General features: G+C 42.4%; 1 protein-coding gene and 1 pseudogene across 1 annotated transcript in view; both read left to right on the forward strand.

The window, feature by feature from the left end:
- LOC118833748 (zinc finger protein 850-like) overlaps nucleotides 1-18,219 on the forward strand; it is a 54,249-nt gene extending 36,030 nt beyond the window's left edge. The window contains 1 exon segment of the mRNA XM_036741143.1: nucleotides 17,412-18,219. Within this exon segment, the coding sequence (XP_036597038.1) occupies nucleotides 17,412-18,219 (808 nt within the window).
- Nucleotides 18,220-19,133: 914 nt separating this feature from the next.
- Nucleotides 19,134-19,687, forward strand: LOC118833556 (annotated as a pseudogene).
- Nucleotides 19,688-20,884: the final 1,197 nt, after the last annotated feature.

The raw sequence follows: 20,884 nt of genomic DNA on the forward strand, positions 1-20,884 counted from the left end.
AAGCCTTCACTGATTATTTCAGTCTTTATTTAGTAGCACTGTGAGTGTACCTCAGAGTAATCCAGGGAATATAATAAATGTGGGAAGAATTTAGTTAACCTTGGTAAATCTCCATACATTTAAATGCTTATTGTATTGAATTGAATCATAGCACTCTGGAGCTCTCAGAGTGGTAAAGGCCTTAATGTATAATTTAGTTCTGGCTAGTAAGTATTGTAATACAAGGAAAATTAGGAACCCCTGAGTAACCCCTAGCTACTGACAAGCACCCCCAGAAAGAATGGACTCAGATATCTTTGGCATTTAGCAAACCCCCTGGGACTCCATGACTCCACCAAGGAATGTCAATAGATAGGACCATCCCACTGAAGGATAACCTGGCAGACCCTTTCTAGCAGATATCCCTGGGGCTCCGTGACTCCACCAAGGAATGTAAATGAGATTATCCCACTAGTATGATAACCTGACTGAATCTTTTGATCAGCCAGGACCTTTGTTCCTGTTTTTCTGCCCTGTACCCCCATATCCTATATAAGCCAAGCCATCACCCCAACACATTGCCATTGATTTGCAGTGCAGTACCCCAATGGCCGCCGGCTAATAAATTCTCCACTTAAAACTTATATTCTGTGGTGTGTCTCGCTCGCTTCTGGTACAACATTTTGGAGGCCCCAGCGAGATGACACAGTATTACGTGTTACCGCCCTGGAGACACACACAGAATTTCGGACCTCAACAGGGAGTGTCTGCCCCCGATCCACCTTCTCTCACTTCAGAGGGCCGGCTCCTGGGGATTTCTTTTCCTAGGACTCTGATGTGGAGTGATGGTCTTGGAGAATGGGCTCTTTGCTGACCTGTCCCTTTTCAGGCTACAGAGAATTCTGGTTTTCAGACCTCTAGAAGTAAGGTTTTTCTGGTTTGGTTTCTGGTTTGGTTTTAGCCGTTTGGGTCTGTGTTATCATCATAAACCCTGACGAGGCTGTGGTACAGAGCTAGGGGGGCTGGGACGCCACCCTTCCTATTGGGGTGTGGGAAGATTGGGGTGTTTTCCTTGAAGAGGAAACCTGGTTTATTTTCTTTCCTCTGAGGGGACCTGCTTAGCCCCAATTAACTCATGCTATTGGTTATCTATTTTGTGTTGGGGTATGGGAAGATTGGGGTGTTTTCCTTGAAGAGGGAACCTGGTTTATTTTCTTTCCTCTGAGGGGACCTGCTTAGCCTCAGTTAACCCATGCTACCGGGTCTGTTTGGGGTGTGGGAAGATTGGGGGTGTTTTCCTTGAAGAGGAAACCTGGTTTATCTTCTTTCCTCTGAGGGGACCTGTTTAGCCTCCAATTAACTCATGCTAATGGTTCTCTGTTTTGTGTTGAGGTGTGAGAGAGGTTGGAGGTCATAATCTTTGAGGAGGAAATCTTTCCTCTGAGGGGACCTGCTTAGCCTTCAATTCGATCCACACTGTGAATTTTGCTACATTTTGAGTTTGTCTCTGTTTGTGTGTCTATATCAAAATTGTGAAACGTCATTTTTAAAAAAAAAATCTGAAACATAGGCAGCTAGGGATTTCAGGCTGCAACTAGGAAAACAAAGACTCCCTTCCTTGTGGCTCCCGTTTGGCCAATGTGAAACTACAGGGAATGGGTTAAAATTTTGGCAAATTCTGGGTTTTAAATTGTTAAAAAGTTTGGAAATTGGTTAGTTGAATTTGGGAAGAAAGAACTCCTGAAATTGTAAAGTCATTCCAGGAGCTCACTCTTGCTGAAACATCTCCTCCCAATGAATGCCTTCTGGCTAAAATCTCCATTAAAGTTTTCAGTGGGACTCTCGCACTTGTCTTAGTCCCTGATTCCCTTCAATTCAAGTACAAAAGAGGTTTTTGGGAGTGAGCAAGGGGGTGAAGTTTACTTGAATTACAATCATTGAGATCCTTTCACTAGGGCTGCAGTAAAAGTTAGAGCAGTTAAATCAAACTCCTCTCCTCCCAGATCAGATTAGAAGAGAATGCAGGAGAACTGTAGGGAAAAACTTAAATTGCCCTCCCTGACAGGCAAAAGGAGGAGAGGGATGGAAATTCACAGACTGACAGTCAGTCCTGTACCCCTGGGTAGCTTAGTAGCCCGTCCTTGTGGTAAAGTTTAAAGGTAAATTTGTGAAAGAGAGAGATAGAAAACCTGTATAAGGAATTTAGGGGGGTTGTAGAGTAGCAGCTTGAGACTACCTGTCTAGTCAGGAGTCCATGTGCTCCTCTTGGCTGCCATGTGCTCCTTGGCCTCACCCTTCCCCCACCCTCCACATTGAAAGATTATCAGAGCTGAAGCTAAAAGGAAACTTGTAAAGAAATAGGGCTGGTTAGTTAGTGCTTGGAAGGGTAGGCTCCTTGCCCTCAAGGGGCTGCCAGGCCCCACCTAGGGAGGAGCCCTTAGAAAACTAAAAGGGATTTTTTCCTGCTCTTAAGGACCTTATCTTCCTTGGAAGTCCGAAAAAAAAATCCTTTTAGGCATTTTTGTATAAGATGAAGCTTGGAAAAAGTGGGTGCAAAAAGTTTCCCTCTCTCTCATAAGTTCATTCATGGCCAGGCAAAAGTTCCTAATACGTGGGCCAGAGGTAGTGGTGCTGAAGAATATACAGCTAAATAAAATGTATTTAAGATGTTAATGTATTAATATATGTGATACACGTATTTATATATTAATATATAATATCAGAAGTAATAAGACCAACAATTCCTATATTGTATCTGGAAATGCAATTGGTGTCATCTGAAATTTATTGTTTCTGTATTTCTAAAATTATACTGTATTTTAATTTGAGTTTGATGTATATTGTGAATTGGATGCTTTTAAAGGATGTGATGAAAAGTTGGTAATTTTAAACTGTCACATTTGGTTTAGAAATGTATCTACCTAGCCTGAAATGAGTGGTTCAAATTTTACATACATAATAATGTTTAGGGCATCATTACATTTTTATAATATAAAATATTTTGTTAGAGTTGCATTAGGTTAAGAAGTTGGACAATTGCTGTAACCTAAGAATTTATTACCTACAAGTTTTGTCTGGAAGTTCAGTTGAAATTGTTCTTGTTATTGTGTGGGATGGATTTTACGAATCCAAAAATTAACAACAGAGGCATCTCAAGGTGAAAGTAGAAAGGAAAATTTATTACGATCCTGCAGGAAAGGGCAACCCGGACATTGAAAGGACTGGGGGTCCTCTCAGTGTCAGAGCGCGCTGGACACAGAAAATTGGGGTGTTTATATAGGTCCCTAACCGCAATTCCCCCTCCCAACCTCCTTCCTCTCAGCTTGCAGACGTAAGCTTTGAGGGTACAATCTAGATGCGATAAATCTACCCAGGGACAATGGCAAGGAACAAACAGTATGGTTATTTTTACAAGCAGGTGACAGTCATAAACTTCCCACCATCCTTGTTTCATTCTACTATCAATCTCAAGGTAGTAAATCTGTCTTAATAACAATGACAATGACGATTGAACAAACAGTTCGGTTATCGGTGACAGACAGGAATTAGTTGTTAGTTACCTCATCTTCACATCTGTGGCTATGGCGGATATCCCCAGTATCCTTACACCTTGCCTCCCATCATTCTTATACCTAACTAATCTTGCACATCTATATTGCACCTGGCTTTTCGGCTTTTCATCCATTCTTCCCCAAACGGAGGTTCTCTTATCTTGGGGTCAATGTACAGGGGGTGAGTATCCTGTGTCTTATCCTTATCCTCAGAGAATTTTATGGTTGCTGACTTATTCACCTCAACCCTTCTTTCTTTCAGGCCTCTCGCCATTAGGTAAATACACAGGACCTGTTCTTAACCTCGGGGGCCTTATGGTCACTAGCTAGGCTTGTGGAGGGGAAAACATCTGAGTAGAGATAATGGCTTTACAGAAAGGAAAATATCTAAGAGAAATGGGACTCACTATCCTACTTATTTCTATTTATCTAATTTGTTCCCTTTTATGAGAGGTCTTCACTCGTCCCACACATTATAAATCAACTATTTTGTTAAAATGTGGTTTTATAAACAGTAACCTTTTTCTTTTTCTTTTTTTTTAAATTTATTTAACATATTTAGTTTTCAGCATTGATTTTCACAAGAGTTTGGATTACAAATTTTCTCCCCATTTCTACCCTCCCCCCCACTCCAAGATGGCATATATTCTGGTTGCCCTGTTCCCCAGTCAGCGCTCCCCTCTGTCACCCCACTCCCCTCCCATCCCCTTTTCCCTTCCTTTCTTGTAGGGAAAGATAAATTTTTACGCCCCATTGCCTGTGTATCTTATTTTCTTGTTGCATGCAAAAACTTTTTTTTTTTTTGTTTTTGAACATCTGTTTTTAAAACTTTGAGTTCCAAATTCTCTCCCCTCTTCCCTTCCCACCCACCCTCCCTAAGAAGTCAGGCAATTCAACATAGGCCACATGTGTATCATTATGAATAACCCTTCCACAATACTCATGTTGTGAAAGACTAACTATATTTTGCTCCTTCCCAACCCATCCCATTTATTGAATTTTCTCCTTTGACCCTGTCCCCTTTCCAAAGTGTTTTTTTTTACTACCTCCACCCCCATCTGCCCTCCCCTCCATTATCCCCCCATTTTTTTTTATCTTCCCTCTTCTTTCCTGTGGGGTAAGATTCCCAATTGGGTATGTATGGTATTCCCTCCTTAGGCCAAATCTGATGAGAGCAATGTTCACTCATTCCCCCCTCATCCGACCTCTCCCCTCCTCCCACAGAACTGCTTCCTCTTGCCACCTTTATGGGAGATAATCTATCCCATTCTATCTCTCCCTATCTCCCTCTCTCAGTATGTTCCTCTCTCATCCCTTAATTTGATTTTATTTCTTTTAGATATCTTCCCTTCATCTTCAACTCACCCTGTGTCCGCTCTCTCCCTCTCTCTCTCTCTCTCTCTCTCTCTCTCTCTCTCTCTATATATATATATATATATATATATATATATATACACACACACACACATACACACATAGATATATACATACATACATACACATTCACCCATATATATACATAAACATATATGTATGCATATTCCCTTCAGCTACCCTAATACTGAGGTCTCATGAATCATACACATCATCTTTCCATGTAGGAATGTCAACAAAACAGTTCCCCTTTAGTAAGTCCCTTGCAATTTCTTTTTCTTGTTCTTTTTCTTGATTGCCTTTTCATGCTCCTCTTGATTCTTGTGTTTGAAAGTCAAATTTTCTATTCAGTTCTGGTCTTTTCACTGAGAAAGCTTGAAAGTCCTCTATTTTATTGAAAATCCATATTTTGCCTTGGAACATGATAATCAGTTTTGCTGGGTAGGTGATTCTAGGTTTTAATCCTAGCTCCACTGACCTCCAGAATATCGTATTCCAAGCCCTTTGATCTCTTAATGTAGAGGCTGCCAGATCTTGGGTTATTCTGATTGGGTTTCCATAATACTCATTGTTTCTTTCTGGCTGCTTGCAGTATTTTCTCCTTGATCTGGGAGCTCTGGAATTTGGCGACAATATTCCTAGGAGATTTCTTTTTGGGATCTATTTGAGGAGGCGATCGATGGATTCTTTCAATTTCTATTTTGCCCTGTGGCTCTAGAATATCAGGGCAGTTCTCCTTGATAATTTCTTGAAAGATGATATCTAGGCTCTCTTTTTGATCATGGCTTTCAAGTAGTCCAATAATTTTTAAATTATCTCTCCTGGATCTATTTTCTAGGTCAGTGGTTTTTCCAATGAGATATTTGACATTGTCTTCCATTTTTTCATTCCTTTGGTTCTGTATTATAATATCTTGATTTCTCATAAAATCACTAGCTTCCACTTGCTCCAATCTAATTTTTACGGTAGTATTTTCTTCAGTGGTCTTTTGGACCTCGTTTTCCATTTGGGTAATTCTGCCTTTCAAGGCATTCTTCTCCTCATTGGCTTTTTGGAGCTCTTTTGCCATTTGAGTTAGTCTATTTTTTAAGGTGTTGTTTTCTTCGGTGTATTTTTCGATATTTTTTTTTTGGTTCTCCTTTAGCAAGTCATTGATTTTTTTTTCATGGTTTTCTCGCATCCTTCTCATTTCTCTTCCCAATTTTTCCTCTACTTCTCTAACTTGTTCTTCCAAATCCTTTTTGAGCTCTTCCATGGCCTGGGACAAGTTCATGTTTTTCTTGAAGGCTGTTGGTGTAGGCTCTTGCACTTTATTGACTTCTTTAGGCTGTATGTTTTGCTCTTCTTTGTCAGCAAAGAAAGAATGCAAAGTCTGAGACTGAATCTGGGTGTGTTTTCGCTGCCTGGCCATATTCCCAGCCAACTAACTTGACCTTTGAGTTTTTCAGTGGGCTATGACTGCTTGTAGACTAGAGAGTTCTATGTTCCACGTTTGGGGGGGAGGTGCCAGCTCTGCCACACCAGCACTGCTCCTTCCCCAACCCCCAACCTGGACTGGGCTTAGATCTTCAGCAGGCTGTGCACTCCTGCTCTGATCCGCCTCTTAATTCCTCCCACCAGGTGGGCCTGGAGCCAGAAGTAACAACAGCTGTAGCTGCCCCACCTCCGCTGCCCCCGGGGCTGGAAGCCGAACCGCGAATTCCTTCTACTCCCGCAGCTTTCCCACTAACTTTCTCCGCAGTCTTTGGTGTTTGTGGGTTAAGGAGTCTGGTAACTGCTGCAGCTCACTGATTCAGGGTGCTAGGGCCCGCTCCGCCCGGCTTCTGGTCTGGATGGTCCACGCCGTTCAGGCTGGGTTCTGCTCCACTCCGTTCCCAGCTCTCAGCTCCCAGGTCCGTGTGGGATAGACCTCACCCAGAGACCATCCAGGCTGTCCTGGACTGGAGCCCTGCTTCCCTCTGCTGTTTTTAGGTTCTGCCGTTCTAGAATTAGTTCAGAGCCATTTTTTATAGGTTTTTGGAGGGACTCTGTACGGAGCTCACACTAGTTCCTGCTTACCAGCCACCATCTACCTTTTTCTTTTTCAATGCAGAGAGTATTGGGCCTTAGAAATTAAAATGTTACCACTAGTGGTTATGAATCAGATTTGATTTGCTTATCCAACTCAGTTATGATCACTAGACTGGTAATTAATTGGAATCTGTTTCAAGTTTTAAATACATGATAATTGCTTGTGGTGTACTTATTTCTAAGTTTATTATTATATACAAATTGGTTAACATCGCATTACCTGTGCTGTTAGAGAATAATTTCTCTTATAATCTGGATGTTGTTAGATTAAGAATTGTACTTAATTAAGAAATTGAGGTTGTTAACTGAACCAAGGACATTTAGATATTCAATCTTGTGAAAGTTTTCAGGGTAGAGGGATTCCTATAGACAAAGCTTTTAAAGGTCCTGGTAAACTTTGTCATTGTAATAAAAGCTAATTTAATTGGGTCCATTACAACATCTTTTTGACTAAAGGATTTTGTGATATCTAGAAATTCTGTAATAACAAAGAATTGAGTTGTTATAATACCTTGAAAAATATAGGGGTATGATTTTCAAGCCTGTATCATCTAAAGATGTATTTATGTATGTTAATCTGGAGGTTTATGGACTAATTTGTGAATGAATCCAAATGTTTAAAGGTTATTTTGCTTTAAGAAGAAAAAAAAACTTTTGAAAAATGTTCTGTAAAATCTTTTTGTATAATTTTAGAAGGCCTGCTGAATTTCCACCTGTAGGCCAATTGGTTGCAGTTCAAACCTATTGTGAGTTCTCGGAGTTTCTGAGTGAGAACCTTATTAGAATACAAGGAAAATTAGGAACCCCTGAGTAACCCCTAGCTACTGACAAGCACCCCCAGAAAAGAATGGACTCAGATATCTTTGGCATTTAGCAAACCCCCTGGGACTCCATGACTCCACCAAGGAAAGTCAATAGATAGGACCATCCTACTGAAGGATAACCTGGCAGACCCTTTCTAGCAGATATCCCTGGGGCTCCGTGACTCCACCAAGGAATGTAAATGAGATTATCCCACTAGTATGATAACCTGACTGAATCTTTTGATCAGCCAGGACCTTTGTTCCTGTTTTTCTGCCCTGTACCCCCATATCCTATATAAGCCAAGCCATCACCCCAACACATTGCCATTGATTTGCAGTGCAGTACCCCAATGGCCGCCGGCTAATAAATTCTCCACTTAAAACTTATATTCTGTGGTGTGTCTCGCTCGCTTCTGGTACAACAGTATCAAAGCCAGGAATATTTCTTGGAGTTGGTATTCAGGTCTTGATGCTGAGTCCAGTGTTCTTTTCACACTCTGCAGCACTCCTCTCTTGGAGTAGTTCTTGTGTTGTCTTGAAAATTGAAGGCAAAAATAATAAAATACCGTTGTTTTGTGCTGTCAGCTAAAACATAAAAATGACTGTTTGAAAGGCCTCTGTGCATTGAAGATGTTCTTTCTTAAAATGAGACTTCTACTGTTGTGCAATTTATTTATGACCTAGTGTAAAAGCAAGCAACCTAGCATACCCAGGATGGCCTGCTAGCCCAGGTTCTTTGATCAGCTTTTAAAGGAAAAATAGCTTTTAAAGGGGTCACCAGTCTTACTTTAATTAAACATATATATCATTCACTTAGTTCAGGGGAAAAATGTCTGAGAAGTTAGCACAGATCAACAGTCAGGGTTTCTAACTGTCTCACCAAAGCAGTATATACATAGTTATCAGAAAGAGAAGCACCAATATCTGGGTTTTTAAAGCCGAGGGGCTCCTTAATGGCTACCCAGAGTCTCTCCTGGCCAAATCACATGAATGTTCTTCCAATGAGTGATCCCTGAAGCAAAATGCTAACCTCCTGATATATGAATAGCCAGAAGGCATCACAACTCTCATGCATCAGTGCCTAATTGCCAAAAGGTGTGAATGCCTTCAAGCAAGCAAGCCTCATAAGCAGGCTTTTTCTTTAAGCAAATTCCTCCCCAATGGGCTCCACATGACTTAGTGTATTAGGAGGGCAGAGTTTATAATCTCAAATAGGATCATAAACATGTCTGAAACGTTCGGAATCGCCGGATATAAGAAACTCTCAAAGTAGAAGGCAGAAGAATCAAAACATTTATTTAGGCTCCACAGTAACCAACCCATGAACCAGCAACCCCATTTTGATATATTGATCAAAAGCTTCCAGGCCCAATAAGTACGCCTTGAAAGAGTAACCAGGAGGCTACAGAGAAGCATGATTGCGTAAAGCAAAATCATGTTTCCCCCTCTATGGTAATAAGATTACCCACTGGCCTGAAGTCTTTGTTCAGCTTTCTCCCGTAGGTCAGCTCTGCTACTGGCAGCTCCTGCTTCAGCTGTGTCTGTGGCTGTGGCTGTGGCTGTAACTGACGTAACTGTCGTAACTGCCTCTGTAACTGCCTCTGGCTCCAACTGTCGCTGTAATGGCCTGAAGTCTTTGTTCAGCTTTCTCCCGTAGGTTAGCTCTGCTACTGGCAGCTCCTGCTTCAGCTATGGCTGTGGCTGTGGCTGTAACTGACGTAACTGTCGTAACTGCCTCTGTAACTGCCTCTGGCTCCAACTGTCGCTGTAACTGTCGCTGTAACTGTCGCTGGCTCCAACCGGAAAAGGAAAAGAGAATCTTCAAGCTGTCCTCTCCCCTCTTATAGAGTTTTTGACATCATCAAGCACCGCCTGAACGACCAGGGCCGATTGGTTCTTGACTTGGCCCCTCCCCCTAGCATAGCCGTTAACACCTCCCCTCAGCCAGCCCCATGACTCATCACACAGGAAGTTGTCTGCTTCCTGGAATGCTCTTTGGGCTTCCTGCCCCGGAAGAGCAAGCCACAGTGTCCAGAGGCTCAATGAGGTAAGCTGAGTCATTCAAAGAAAACAAAGGCCATTCTGGCTACACTTAGGATGGATCAGTTGTGAGCTGGAATTTTAAAGCAGCAAAACATGGTGATTGAACACATGTGGTCACATCGGCCTATTAGTAGGTGGGGAAGATCTTCCTATTCTATTAATATTACACCTGGGAATTTTATTTCTAGTCTGTAGTAACCAGACAGCAGGATGAGGAAGGGGCTAGAAACTGTGTCACTTGCATATGGAATGGTTGAAGGAGGTGGGAATGTTTAGTGTGGAAAAAAGAAAGTATACAATCACTTTTAAGTGTGAAGGTTTTTTATGTGGAAGAGAAAATAGATTCTGTGTTGCTCCAGAGAACAAAGGTGGGACCAGAGAAATGTTAGACAGATTTTAGCCAGTATAATCTAGAACTGGCTAACAAGTAGAGTTGTTCAGCAGTGAAATTATAATGAGTTCACTCTCACTGGAAGTGTTAAAGCTGACGCTGGATAAACAACCTTTCAGGGCTCCTATAGAAGGGATTCCCAAGTTGGAATAACGTTGCTTCCAACATGGAGATTTAGTTAGTCACCTAGCCAAGTCAACAAATATTTATGAAGTGCCTATTATGTACTAGACACTGTGCTAAGTGCTGGGAATACAAATACAAAAAGAAGGACAGTCCCTACCTTCAGAGAGCTTACTATCTAAAGGGGAGGAACACAACCCAGAAAGGGATTCTGGGAGTGGGAGGAAGAAGGGGAGAGAAGGCACTTGACTCAGGGGCATGATGAAGAAGATCAAAGAAGTGCAGCCAGGTATGGAATGAAGAGTCTACTATGTGCCAGGCACTATGAGGGCAGGGATTTGATTCTGTAGAAATTAAATAGAATTTTTGCTCTCTAGTTCCTTGGAACAAGTCAATGGAGAGTCCAAGCTGTGTCAGTATCTTTGATGCTTTGAAAGACCTGTTATTTCATTAGTGTAGGTACTTTTTTCACTGACACAGATTGTAACCCCATTGTGTTTGAGGAGTTACAATGGCTGAAAAATACTCTGTAATGATCAGCCTAATGATCTGTCTGCCCATAGGTAAGTTTATCCCCCAATAATAGTCTTTCTCTGAGGCTTTACTTAAAGCTTTCCCAGCTTGATAGGACATACCAGAGCTTCCACGTCACTGACGTGGCCTTTGAGAATTCAGGACGAGGCATTTGAAGAGAATTTCAATATTCTCTCCAATACTATGTCTGTTAGTGACATGGTATTGGTAATGTTAATCAAAAAACTATCACAAGTCCATGAGACATTGTGTTGCAGTTAGATTTATTACAAGAGAAATGAATGTGCATGTGGAACCCAAAGCCAGAGCAGAGTTCACAATCCATACAAAAGTTTGTATATTTATAATGGTTCAACAAAAGGAAGAGGAGGTACCAGAAATCTCCAGCCAAAGGGGAAGTGGCATGGAAGGACGAAAGGTGGGTAAAAGACAAAAATTTCTCCCAGAAGGGAGGAGCAAGGTGATGGCAAAAGCCACATTCTTTTCCCTTGGGAACTGCTAGTTAGACCATGAAGATAGGAGGGTCTGCTTACTTATAAGCCTCCCAGAAGCACAAGTAGTTTCTTAGCCTAGTGTAGACTGACTGGTATCTGTCTTGACCCTCAAAGACACACAGGGAGTCCAGTTTGGGGTGCAAATAACAGGTTGTGTCAGCTCGGGGTCAGGGGCTTTATCCTTGACACATTCAGGGCCTCCTGCATACTCTGGGTCCAGTATTTTTGGAAAATATGGTAATTCCAAAAGACAAGTTCAGGGGACTCCTTAATGTTCCTTAGCTGTGATGAGTTTCAGCTGACTACCTACCACTCTGAGGAAGTTAATGAAATTTTAAGTCTCTAGTTGAATGAATGATTGTCTTTTCTTAAAGTAATGTTAGTCTTCTGTCAATAGGGAAGATTTTTTGGGAAGAGGGTACTTAATGAACCCCAAAATCATACTTCCTACTGGTAAGCCTAGTCCTCAGGGGAAAATTGGTATCACTGGTTCTAGGCTACTAAGACGAGGGGACAGGATAGCTCATAATCTCTTGGCTCCCATTTCTCCAAGATTGCCAGGGAAAGAGAAACCAGTGGCCACTCCAACTGCAGCTGCTGAAGGCATATTGTCTGCAACTTTTGGGAACGGAGGAACAAGCCTTCTCTACTAATTGCTCTGACATGGAGCCCATTTTCCCATGGCCCCATTCTTTTTCTTCTCATCTTGGTCACAGTGTAACAACCTGGAGCAAAAAATACTCATTTGAAGGGTCCCAGAAAAGAGGTCATCCTCCCATCCCTCCCTCTCCCCGGCTCAGTACCTCCAGCCGCTGAAAGCAAAAGCCTCCACTATTTAAGTCCTCGACAATTATCCATAGCATCTCAGCACTCATATCTGTCCGTTGCTTTGCTCACAGGGCAGATATTGTGGGTTGAGTTCTGTACCACTGAAGTCAAATGACTATCACAAAGTGTCACAAATATTTTTATTTCCCAGTGCATATAAAAATTATATTAGTCTATTAAGTATGTAATAGTATTATATTTAAAAATGTATATATCTTAATTTAAAATATTACAAGAAGATGCTAACCATCATCCGAGCCTTCAGCAAGCCCTAATCTGCTGGTGGAGGGTCTTGCCTCAGTGTTGATGGTTGCTGACTGTTCAGAGTGGCTGAAGGTTGGGGTGACTATGGGTAATTTTTTAAAATAAGACAACAATGAAGGTTTAAGCTTCGATCGACTCCTTTCACGTGAACGTTTAGAGGCTATTGTAGGGTTATTAATTGGCCTAATTTAAATATTATGTTTCAGGGAATCAGGAGGCCCAAGGAGAGGGAGAGAGACACGGAATGTGTGGAGCAGTCAGGACACACGATATTTATCAATTAAGTTTGTTATCTAACAGTCCCAGTGGCAGCCCAAAACAATACAATAGTAATATCAAAGATCACTCATTGATTATAGATCACCATAACCGATATAATCATGAAAAAGTTTGAAGTATTGGGAGAATTACCATAGTGTGATACAGAGACACAATGTGAACTCATGCTGTTGGGAAAATGGTGCCAATAGACTTGCTGGTTGCAGGGTTGCCATAAACCTTCTGTTTGTAGAAACAACAACAGTGCAGTGTCTGCAAAGCATGATAAAATGAGGTATGCCCTTATGGTATTTAAAGGTTTTGCGAAACACTTTATATAGGTTAATTCATTTGAACCTCATGGTAACCCTGGGCGATGTCGTTTTGCTATTCAGTCACTTTTCAGTTGTGTCAGACTCTTTGGGACCCCATTTGGGGTCTTCTTGGCAAACATACTGGAATGGTTGCCTTTTCCTTCTCCGACTCATTTTACAAACAAGCGAATAGAGTTAAGTGACTTGCCCTGGGTTACACAGCTAGTATCTGAAGCCCAATTTGAGCTCTGATCCTCCTGGCTCCAGGCCTGGGACTCTATCCACTACACCACCTATCTGTCAAACCTGGGAGGAAGGTGGTATTATTATTCACACGGGGAAAACGAGGCTCAGAGCGGTTAAGTGACTTCCTCAGGGCCACACAGCTATTAGTGTCAGGGCAGAAGTGAAGCTGAGAGTTAACCTGTCTATATGTTGCCCCACTATCCGTTGCTACAACACTCAGTTGCATCCTCTCAGCTTGTACCGGAGAGGAGCGGGATCCAGGGGCGGAGCTTCAGTGGTGGCTCCGCTCCCGCAAGGGCTTAAGGTAGCGCATGCGCGCTGGGGTGGGGATGGTCAGCATCTAGGTCTCCGCCCTTCTAGCAAGCACTCAGTGATAAGGGAAGATCCACTTGCGGCACTAGGTGCTGTGTCCCTCCCCTCCTCTCACCTCTTTCTCCTCTCTTCCGGTGCTCCTTGGGGTCTGCCCCTCCCCCTCTGCAGCGCCCTACCTGGAGAGGGGGTGAGTTCAGTGTTGGGCTCTGCAAGGGGCGTATAGGAGTGGGTGCCCGCCAGAGTCCCGCCCCTCCAGGAACTCGCGTCTGAGAAGCCCTGGTGGAATGTGGGGAAAAGGCAGGGTTGGGGGGCCAAGGGGTGCTCAGAGCCCACTCTGACCTGGAGCCCTGTCTTTCTCTGGGGGAGGGGGCGGGGATTGGAGGAAGGGTCTGACCAGATCCTGGGAGAGCCGTGTCCTCGAGGGTGGACTGTGAGGGGGAGGGGTGCCGTGACCTTCAAGAGGTTGCCCTAGACGGGAGCCCCAAGAACTGGTTCTTCCCCAGTGTGTTTAGAGGCGATTTAATCATGAATGACTTTTATCTTTTTTGACACCCAGCCTGGGGACCTTTGTCAGTTCTCTCTTTTTGGTTTTTGTTTGTTTTTTTATTGTTGTTTCTTTGCCCATTTCTTTTTTTTCCCCTCAGGTTCCTCTGGTAACTAATGACGCTGGAAGAGACAAAGCAAACAACCAAGTAAATATGTACAAACAAGCCATATACAGGATAAATAGGAAATAATTAAGAGAGAGAAGGCATTGGAATTAAGAGGGTTTGGGAAGTGTCCTGCAGAAGGTGAGGAAGTCAGGGAAAGCAGTACTTAGAGATAAGGAAGGAGAACCTTTTAGGCATGGGGGAACCAGAGAAAATGTTCTGAGCCAGGATAAGGAGTATCTTGTTTGATGATCAGCAAGGAAGCCAGTGTAGCTAGATCAAAGAGTACATGGGAGAGAGTAAAGACGGGTAGAAAGGTGTGTGTGCATATGTGGGGTGGAGGAAGTGGGGATGTGACACTATGTTATAAATGACTTTGAATGTCAAACAGGATTTTCTATATAAATCTGGAGGAATAGGGAAAGTAGGAGGGAAGGAGGGTTTAGGGGACAAGATAATGAGTTCGGTTTTCCATGTGTTGAATTTACGATGTCTACTGGACATCCAGTTCAAGATGACTCAAAGGCAGTTGGAGAGGCAAGATTAGAAGTCAGTAGAGATAGGAAGATTTGAGAATCATTAATATTGAGATAATTAAATCCATTGTTGCTGATGAGCTCACCAAATGAAGTAGTACGGAGGAAGAAGAGAGGGCCTAGAACAGAACCCTGTGGGACACCTGAGGGTTAGAGGGCATCATCTGTTTGAGGATCCAGCCAAGAAAACCAAGAAGGAGAAGTCAGATAGGTGGGAGGAGAACCTGGAGAGACTAGTGACTTGAAAACCTAGAGAAGAGAGTATCAAGGAAGAGAGGGTGATCAGCAGTGTCAAAGACTATAAAGAGGTTGAAGAGAATGAAGATGGAGAAAAAGCTATTGGATTTGGCAATTATGGGATCATTGAGGTGATAGAATGGGGATGACAGAGTTGGAGGAGATGGGAAGGAATGGAATTGTGTAAGTACATGGATGGGTTAGCTTTGGTAAGGTGTAATGCCACCTCGTGACATGGGGTACAGGAGGAGAAGGTGGCAGAAGGTATATGAGTAATATGAAATGAGAAACAAAGGAGAAGAGTGAGCTCACTTCGAAGAGCCTCAGTTTTTTTCTGCAAAATATGAGGCAAAGTTCTCAGCTGAAAGAGTGAGAGGAGAGGGTGCCAAGGGAGATGAGAAGGAATGAAAAGGTTTTGGAAGAGCTGCTGTGAGAGAATGGGAAAGAAAGTTGATACAGGAAGTTTTAGTAGGATTGCCTAGCAGCAGTGAGGGTCCAGTTGAGGTTGTGTAATGAAAATCTGTAGTGGACACCTAGTCAGAACAATTGTGTGGTTTTTTCCATCTTCATTTTGAAGCATTTGTGTAGGAGTGAACGTGATAGGTGATGGGAATGATCCAAGGCTGAATAAAAATGAGTGTCTGGAACAAAATTTACTATGTATCATATGAACCTAAAAAAGCAAAGGCTGCAGTTGTGCTATCAGACAAAGCAAAAACAAATACCTGGGCTCTTTTTTTTTTTTTGTCATGACTTTTGGGTAGTCCAGTGCTTCTTGCTCAGTACACAAACCTAGGGCCCATGATTCTTCCTTAACCCTGGACTGACACCATAACTAGTCCCTTCCTCAGCCAGCTCTGGATCTGTGACCCAGAACTGGTTAGTGTATGACAAAGACACTTGGCACCTATTCCTGCAGCTTGCACAGCATCAGACTCCTCTGTGTGGTTCTAGGATATCTTGTCCTAACGTAATATACCGAATTGCTCTGCCTGACTGTTCCTGGCTAGATCCTATCATCAATGTCCCCAGAACTCTCTAACACTTTTTGCTTGCCTGGGCTGAAAAAAACTACTTACCATACTTTTTTTCTTTGTTTTCCCAATTAGGACTCAGTTTGGCACATTTTGTAGATCTAAGTGGAGGAGTTGGGGAGGGATGGAGCTTTGGTATACTTCATCTTGCTATTCTTAACATCTTGGCACAATTGACTTTTAATCTAAGTTTATGACTTTACATTTGTCTCTATTAAATATTATTAAATAGCTCCAAATTAGGATGAATTGTTGTTTGAAATGCTATTTAAAAAAGCTGCCACTGGAGAAACTTGGACTAGTCAGGGGAGTAGGAGCTGCCGTCCAGCAGATGGCTAGATCAGGATGAGAACAAAATTATTTTGTCAACGAGCTCCTGTTGGGTAGAGAAGTCTCTTTAAGTCTTCCAGAAGTATTCAGTAGGGTTAGGTTCAGATAGCCAAGAAAGGGAGACTTAGTCTTCTTTTCCCTACTCTTGGGGGCAGGGCATGGGGAGTCTACAGGGAGTGCTAAGTCTCAGTCATTCTTAGCTACCTACTAAATCCTTATCGTTACCATCTCCTTAATAGTTCCTTCCTAGCATCCCTCAAAACCCATCTCTGTCAGACTCTACCTTGCCTTCCCCACTTTCTGCTCCTTACCTTTGCTTATCCCCCCATCTCTTCCCTTCTTATTCCTCTAATCAAACTTCTCATTCATGTCAATTGACACTTTATACTCATCTCCCTCCTTTTTGTAGACCTACTTCAGTCACTTCCTTAGGCAACCATTATCCTCCTTTTTATTCTCTTTCCAGGTCTTGAATGCAGATTTTGAGATTATAAGCAAGGCTCATAGACATTAATTTTAATGATCTTATGCCTGTTATTGTGTTTACTTCTACCACAGGAAACAAGTGATATTTTTTGTTTACTGTTTTAGATTCAGTGATAAGGACTAAGAACAAACAGTCTTATGGAAAAATACGACATTTTAGAAGATTCAGGATCACAAGAAGGGACAGTGGATGTTCCTTAGGACTTGTTTTAAAGAACATTGGAAAATAAAAAAAGTTGTTGGGGACCCTTCACAGCTGTGACCTTGAGAAAGTTCCTTGTCGAGAGAGATTTTCAGGCCTCAACCATGACATGCAAGAAAACCCTCAAAGGAAAAAAAAGCCATGAATTTAATGAATTTGGGGTAAACATTAGTTTGAACTCAAACTTTGCCACATACAAGACCAGAGGCAGAGCCCATAAATGTAATATCTGTGAGAAAAGTTTCAAATATAATTCCAACCTTATTCAGCACCAGAAAGTTCATACTGGAGAAAAACTTTACACATGTGATAAATGTGGGAAAAGCTTTGGTCGGAGTTCACAACTTATTAGACATCAGAGAACTCATACTGGAGAGAAACCTTATAAATGTAATCAGTGTTTGAAAGAATTTAGTAGGAACTCAAATCTTATTCAACATCAGAGAACTCACTCTGGAGAAAAGCCTTATGAATGCAATGAGTGTGGTAAAGGCTTTATTCACAGCTCACAACTTATACAGCATCAAAGAATCCATACTGGAGAGAAACCATATGGATGTAATGAATGTGGGAAAGGTTTCAATTCTAGTTCAAACCTTATTCAGCATCAGAGAATCCATACTGGAGAGAAACCCTATAAATGTAATGAATGTGGTAAAGCCTTCAGTCAGAGTTCACACCTCATTCTTCATCAGAGGACTCACACTGGAGAAAAGCCTTATGAATGTAATGAATGTGGGAAATGTTTTAGCTGCAGCTCACATCTTGCTCAACATCAGAGAATTCATACTGGAGAGAAACCCTATAGATGTAATGAATGTGGCAAAGCCTTTTGTCTGAACTCACAGCTTATTCAACATCAGAGAACTCATGCTATAGGAGAGAAACCTTATAAATGTAATGAATGTGGAAGAAGCTTCAGTCAAAGCTCACATCTTACTCACCATCAGAGAATCCATACAGGAGAGAAACTCTATGGATGTGTTGAATGTGGGAAGGCTTTTACTCGAAGTTCAAACCTTATTCGACATCAGACATCACACACTGGTGAGAAACCCTATAAGTGTCAGGACTGTGGCAAAGCCTTTATTCAGAGCTCACAACTTAATAAACATCAAAGAATTCACATTAGAGACTTTGCTAGAGAGAAAAACATATAAATGAAATCAATATGGTGGTGCTTTCAGCTGAGGCTCATGCTTTATTCAGTATGAGGAATTTCATATGAGAGAAATATTTTGAACTTCTAAATGTGGGGAACTCAAATAAGATCAATAAGCCTTATTAACAGAGTTTTTTATGCTAGAAAATAATCTAGAGAAAGTAATAAATTTCTGGAAACGCTCTTTGAATAGTATTGCGGGTATTAAAAGGGCCTTGAAGGGAGAACCAGTATTTGTTTGGAATTTGTTAAAACTAAATGAATAAAATATAGTTACTCTCCTCTGTTTGCTAGAACTTGGAAATAACTTTGTTAAAGATGAGGTATAAAAAGAACACAAACTTGGGAGTCGAGACTTCATTTTAGTCCTGACTCCATCATAGTTTGTGACCTTAGGCAAATAGCTAAATGCCTCTATGGCCCAGTTTCCTTATATGTAAAATGAGAGTATTAGATGAAATGATCTCTAAAATCCTTTCCAGCTCTAAGACTCCATGTTACTCTCCAAATGGCCTTTGTTAAGATGGAATTTTCACATGTCACAGATGTTTTGATGAATATCATTACTTGTGGGCAGAGGTAGTATCTTATCTATCATGTGCATAGCCACAATTCCTCCATAAATGGTGCTAGATAAATATCTGTTTAATTTAATTCTCACTCTGATCTGACCCAGACTTTTTTTTAAGCAATTGACAAGAGAAGTTGTGGGGTCCTGATTGGTGAAAGCCGTAATACACAGTAAGAAGTGAAAGCCAGGGACCTCTGGGATGGGGTGGGGGGGCGCGGCTTTGGGACGACTTCCTCTCGCTCGGTGACGTGCCCTTTGATCCCTACCCCCCCACCTTTGCCCGCCTAGGCTGCATGTTGGTGGGGCGGGGCCCCCAGGTCTGGCTCGGCGGAGTGGCCGCTTTGTTCCTGGCCTCCCTGTGCATGCCCTCGCTGCTCTCCGTGTACCCCTCCCTACGGCTGCTCCCCCGAGCCCTCTCCATGGCCACACGGCCTCCGGAAGCCTCGGCCCCCGCCCCCACCGGCTCGGACTACGCCGCCGGCTCCGTCTCGGTCGTGTCCGTAACCTGCCCCAATGACAAGGTCGCCAAGACTATCGCCAGGGCTGCGGTGGAGAAGCGCCTGGCCGCCTGTGTCAATCTCGTGCCCCAGGTCACGTCTATCTACGGAATGGAAGGGAAAGGTCGAGGAGGACAGCGAGGTGCTGATGATGATGAAGACCCAAACGGCCTTGGCGGCCCCCTTGACGGAATTTATCCGTTCTGTGCATCCCTATGAAGTGGTCGTGTCATCGCACTACCTGTGGAGCAGGGGAACCTTCCGTACCTTCGGTGGGTAAAAGACAGCACCGCTTATCCGGGATAATTCCGTCTGGGTGACCTGAGCCTGCTGGGGTACCCCGGGCTGACTTCTACACCCCTTCTCTAATAAACCCTACCCCCAGAAAAAAAAAAAAAGAAGTGAAAGCCATAAACTTAAACTTTGTGAAAAGTGGAAGCCAGACACGGTGACCTGTTAAAAATCATAATTCAGACATGGAGTTATAACTTAGATACTATGACTGGCACGTGACCAGTACATAACCAGTACCCAACCTTGAGTGCTGAGCCATTTACCCAACAGTGCTGGGTAAATGCCTGGATGTCTGGGAACCAGGTCCAATACTAAGTATAAATTAAAATATTAGCCAAAACATTGACTAAACAGAAAAACCCAAAATGTCTACCAATCCGCAGTGAAGTACCCTATGGCTCCTTCTCCCTTTGTCTGATTTCTGTAATTACCATGGGAGTTTCTGGGGTTCTTTGAGGGGATCCACTGAATCATCTGGCTGCCACTCCATGTTGCCCCTGTTTGTAAGTAATCATAATGATTGACTCAACTGCTATAATCAATCTGGAGCTCCTTGGCTTCTTCCTTTGGAATTGAATTTACCCCACAGTATAGGGGAGGTACAGGGTTCCCCAGCCAGAGGATTTCCACACCTTACAGCAGTCCACTAACCCACCTGACAAAAAGTGAGTCAGATGTCACAAAGTTTCAACTTTCTTTCTTCCCTCCCTCCCTTCCTTCCTTTCCTTCCTTCCTTCCTTCATTCCTTTCTTCTTTCTTTCTTTCCTTCTTTCCTTCCTTTCTCTTTCCTTTCTCCCTTCTTCCCTTCCTTCCTCCCCTCCTTCCTTAGAGATATTTTGGTTGGCTTGGTAATCTAAATAGTTGCTTTTTGTTGGGAGTGACTACTAAGGATTAGGAAGTGGTAACTGAGTAGGCTATAGTGTATTTCTTGGCTTCTCCACAAAATTCCACTAGGAGAAGTATTCACATGTCAACACTAGTCTCAGTGTCTGTACGATCATCCTTCATAGTCTTGCGCCTATAACTTGGGTCTTCTATTCATAATTTGAAAATATTAGAGGAAATATATATCGGTTATACTGTTTTTCTAATAGCCAAATCAACAAAGTTGATTTTTGGAGGGGCGGTACTTTTTATTTGATTTTTTTTCCTTTCCAGGGAAAACATGAATTTTAAAGTACCTGTAAAAACATAAATAAGTTTAGGTAGCTTTTGTCAACTTGGTACTTTTTTAGAATGTTGGAATACTTATCACACCCATTATAATATGCATAAACAGCAAAATAGAGAGCAGTACATTA

Source organism: Trichosurus vulpecula, chromosome 1 (assembly GCF_011100635.1).
Source record: "Trichosurus vulpecula isolate mTriVul1 chromosome 1, mTriVul1.pri, whole genome shotgun sequence".
In the NCBI taxonomy this organism is placed as follows: domain Eukaryota; kingdom Metazoa; phylum Chordata; class Mammalia; order Diprotodontia; family Phalangeridae; genus Trichosurus; species Trichosurus vulpecula.